At 43.4% G+C, this 3117-nt stretch overlaps 1 protein-coding gene across 1 annotated transcript; it reads right to left on the reverse strand.

Moving 5' to 3' along the window:
* Nucleotides 1-363: 363 nt before the first annotated feature.
* LOC138287036 (olfactory receptor 5AR1-like) lies at nucleotides 364-1311 on the reverse strand. The gene has a single exon (XM_069227397.1). The coding sequence runs from the start codon at nucleotides 1309-1311 to the stop codon at nucleotides 364-366; it is 948 nt and encodes a 315-aa protein (XP_069083498.1).
* Between the last annotated feature and the right edge of the window lie 1806 nt (nucleotides 1312-3117).

Genomic DNA, 3117 nt, shown 5'->3' on the forward strand with positions numbered 1-3117 from the left:
TACCTCTGGTTAGTACAGAGTTCAACAGCATTCAAAAACAGTAAATGTAAAAATCAGGGATTACACCACACAAAAGATGGTTATTTCCAACACCTAGTGCCCACCTCTTGTCAGGTATTACCAGCTGGCGATTGTCTCCTGACTGGTGATTGCTCCTTGAGTGCATTGTTGCTGGTGGAAAAGTATCAATAGTATTAACAATGAATGAAGGTGAACTAATTTCATGGCACCCAAGAACTACCAATAAACAGAACAATTATCCTAAATCTCTTGTTGTTCATAAGAGGACAGTAAAATGCACGAAAAAGCAAATAGTATGTAGAACAATAATGCACACCAACCCATAAATGCCAATCATGTTCCTCAGCAAGGGATCCTGGAGCAAAAGGGTCTTCTGATTGTTGTTTTCATTGCCTCCTTCATGTCTGTGTTTCTCAAACTGTATATCAATGGGTTTATCATGGGGATCACCACAGTGTAGAATACGGAGGCCACTTTATCCTGGTCTAGAGAATAGCTGGATTTTGGTCTGAAATACATGAACAGAATAGTACCATAGAACATGCAGACACAGGTGAGGTGGGATGTGCAGGTAGAGAAGGCTTTCCAATGCCCATCACGGATCTGACTTCTGACAACATGTGAGATTATATATGCATATGATACCAGGATTATTGTAACACAGCCTACTGATGTAATGCTTCCTAACACAAATACAACAACCTGATTGATTGTAGTGTCAGAGCAGGAAAGCTTCCAGAGTGGTGGGAGGTCACAGAAGAAATGACTGATCTTGTTGGACATACAGAAGGGCAAAGTGAAAGTGTAGCTTGTCTGGATAACTGCCTGTATCAACCCACCTAAATATGCAACGACTGCAAGCTGAGTACAAACATTTTTGTTCATAATAACTACATAGAGCAAAGGGTTACAGATAGCACTGTACCGGTCATACGCCATAACTGCAAGAAGAAGACTTTCTATTGTCGCACAACAACAAACCCAGAACAGTTGAGCAGCACAACCAAAGAATGATATGGTCCTCTTCTCTGACAAGAAGTTGCAAAGCATTTTGGGAACAATGGCAGAAGAATAGCATAGATCCACCAGGGATAGGTTACAAATGAAGAAGTACATAGCTGTGTGAAGATGTGAAGCAGTTTTGATTAGGACGATGATGCAGGCATTTCCAAGAACAGTGATGATGTATACAAGGAGAAACAGCACAAAGAGAATAACGTGCAGCTTTGGATCATCAGTGAATATGGATAGGTGAAACTCCATCACCAAGGTCAGATTTTCTCTCCTCATTTATCTTAGAACAGTTCTTCACTAGAGAAAAGAAAAATAATTGCAACAATATCATACTGCAAATCTGGCTGAATTATAAATTCTGTAAATAGAACATATATATCAATGTCCAAATACGGAAATAGAGTTCAAAATCTTTTTTTATACATGCACCCACTCATTCCTGCTGTGCCATGCACAGGTTAGAGCTGTGTACCTCAGTAGCAAAACAATGCAGCTTCCTCATGCATTAATGCCCTCATTCAAAATGGCCTGCTAGTCTTCTACAAAACCTTACCCAACCCTGAAGTTCTCGATACCAGTGGGATTCAGGTATTTCAGTGCTTTGTAGGGGGCAGGACGCAAATTGGAAGTGGAACCCTAAAAAGCCCCCCTAGAAAAAAAGTAATTTCTCATTTTGCCCCAGAGCTTCACCAAAACATTTCAGCTGCTTTCAGATCTCATAATTAGGAAGGGGCAAAGTGCTGCTTTTACCACCCCATCAGAATTAATTAGGGTTTAGTTGTCAGACTTGGTGCTTGGGCAGTAGAAATTGCAGCAAACAATCACAGAGGAAGGAAATTGTTCATCAGAATGATGCAGATAAAAGTTCTGAGGTCATTAAGATAATTCTCTGTGGCGTCTTATGTTACACTGTGAAACTGCATGATGGAAATGTGAATTGCAAAACATAACTGTAGGAAGTGAGAGATAGTGTGCACAGAGTCCAAGGGTTCCCCTTAGAGGTTGATAGAGGCAAAATTGGATAATACTAATGCTCTATTTTGTGGTAGTGGGTTCAAGCAGTAGGGTTATCAGAGGATATTGTTAAGCAAGTGTTGTACACACACAGGCAATAAATGAGGACACACACTCAAAGACTTAACTCCGGGCCAATAGGTTTTTATTTAGAAAAATATTCTAGTTTTGATTTATTTTAGAACCACAAGATTCAGAATTTAGGTGAGTACATAAATTGTAAAGTACTTCACACAAGTAAATATGGAACTTTGAATTAAAACAGTAATGTACACCGTTTTGACAAAAATGGCAATAAGATATTTTAAAAGTGGACGCTGCAAAAATCAATAGTTCCTGGGGGAGGTAAGTATTGGTTAGTTTCTCAGGTAAGTAGAGCACTTACAAGTTCAGTCTCCTGTGCATAGGCAGCCCCCGTTGGGGGTTCAAGTCAACTATAAACATCCAGCACCAGCAACACAGGGCCGGTCAGGTGCAGAGGTCAAAGTAGGGCCAAAATAGCATAGGCGCCTATGGAGAATAGGGGTGTTCCGGTTCAAGTCTGCTAGCTGGTAAGTACCTGCGTCCTTGGGGAGCAGACCAGGGGTTTTTTGGAGAGCCCTGGGGGGGTCCCAAACAGGCACACAAAATACACCCTCAGCGGCACAGGGGTGGCGTGGTGCAGTGTGTGAACAAGGCGTCGCATTTTGTGTTGAAATCAATGGAGGGACCCGAGGGTCACTCTGGCGATGCAGGCAGGGCATGGGGGGAGGGGTATTCTCGGGCCAGCCACTGATTGGGCTAGGATGAGGGCCACCTACTGGTCACTTCTGTACTGGTAGATAGTTCCTCTTGGTCCTGGGGGCTGCGGGTGCAGTGCTTCTTACAGGCGTCTGGTTCCTTTGTTACTGGGCAGTCGGGGTCAGGGGGAGCCTCTGGATTCTCTCTGGAGGTGTCACTGTGGGGGTGCTGGGAGGTCGACTCTGGGGGTCCTCTCTGCGGTGTTGGTTTCTCTGGACATGGGCCATGGGCGTCGGGTGCAGAGTGTTGAGACTCACTCTTCTGGAGTGGGCTGGAGTCTCTTTAAAG

This window comes from Pleurodeles waltl, chromosome 4_1 (assembly GCF_031143425.1).
Source record: "Pleurodeles waltl isolate 20211129_DDA chromosome 4_1, aPleWal1.hap1.20221129, whole genome shotgun sequence".
In the NCBI taxonomy this organism is placed as follows: domain Eukaryota; kingdom Metazoa; phylum Chordata; class Amphibia; order Caudata; family Salamandridae; genus Pleurodeles; species Pleurodeles waltl.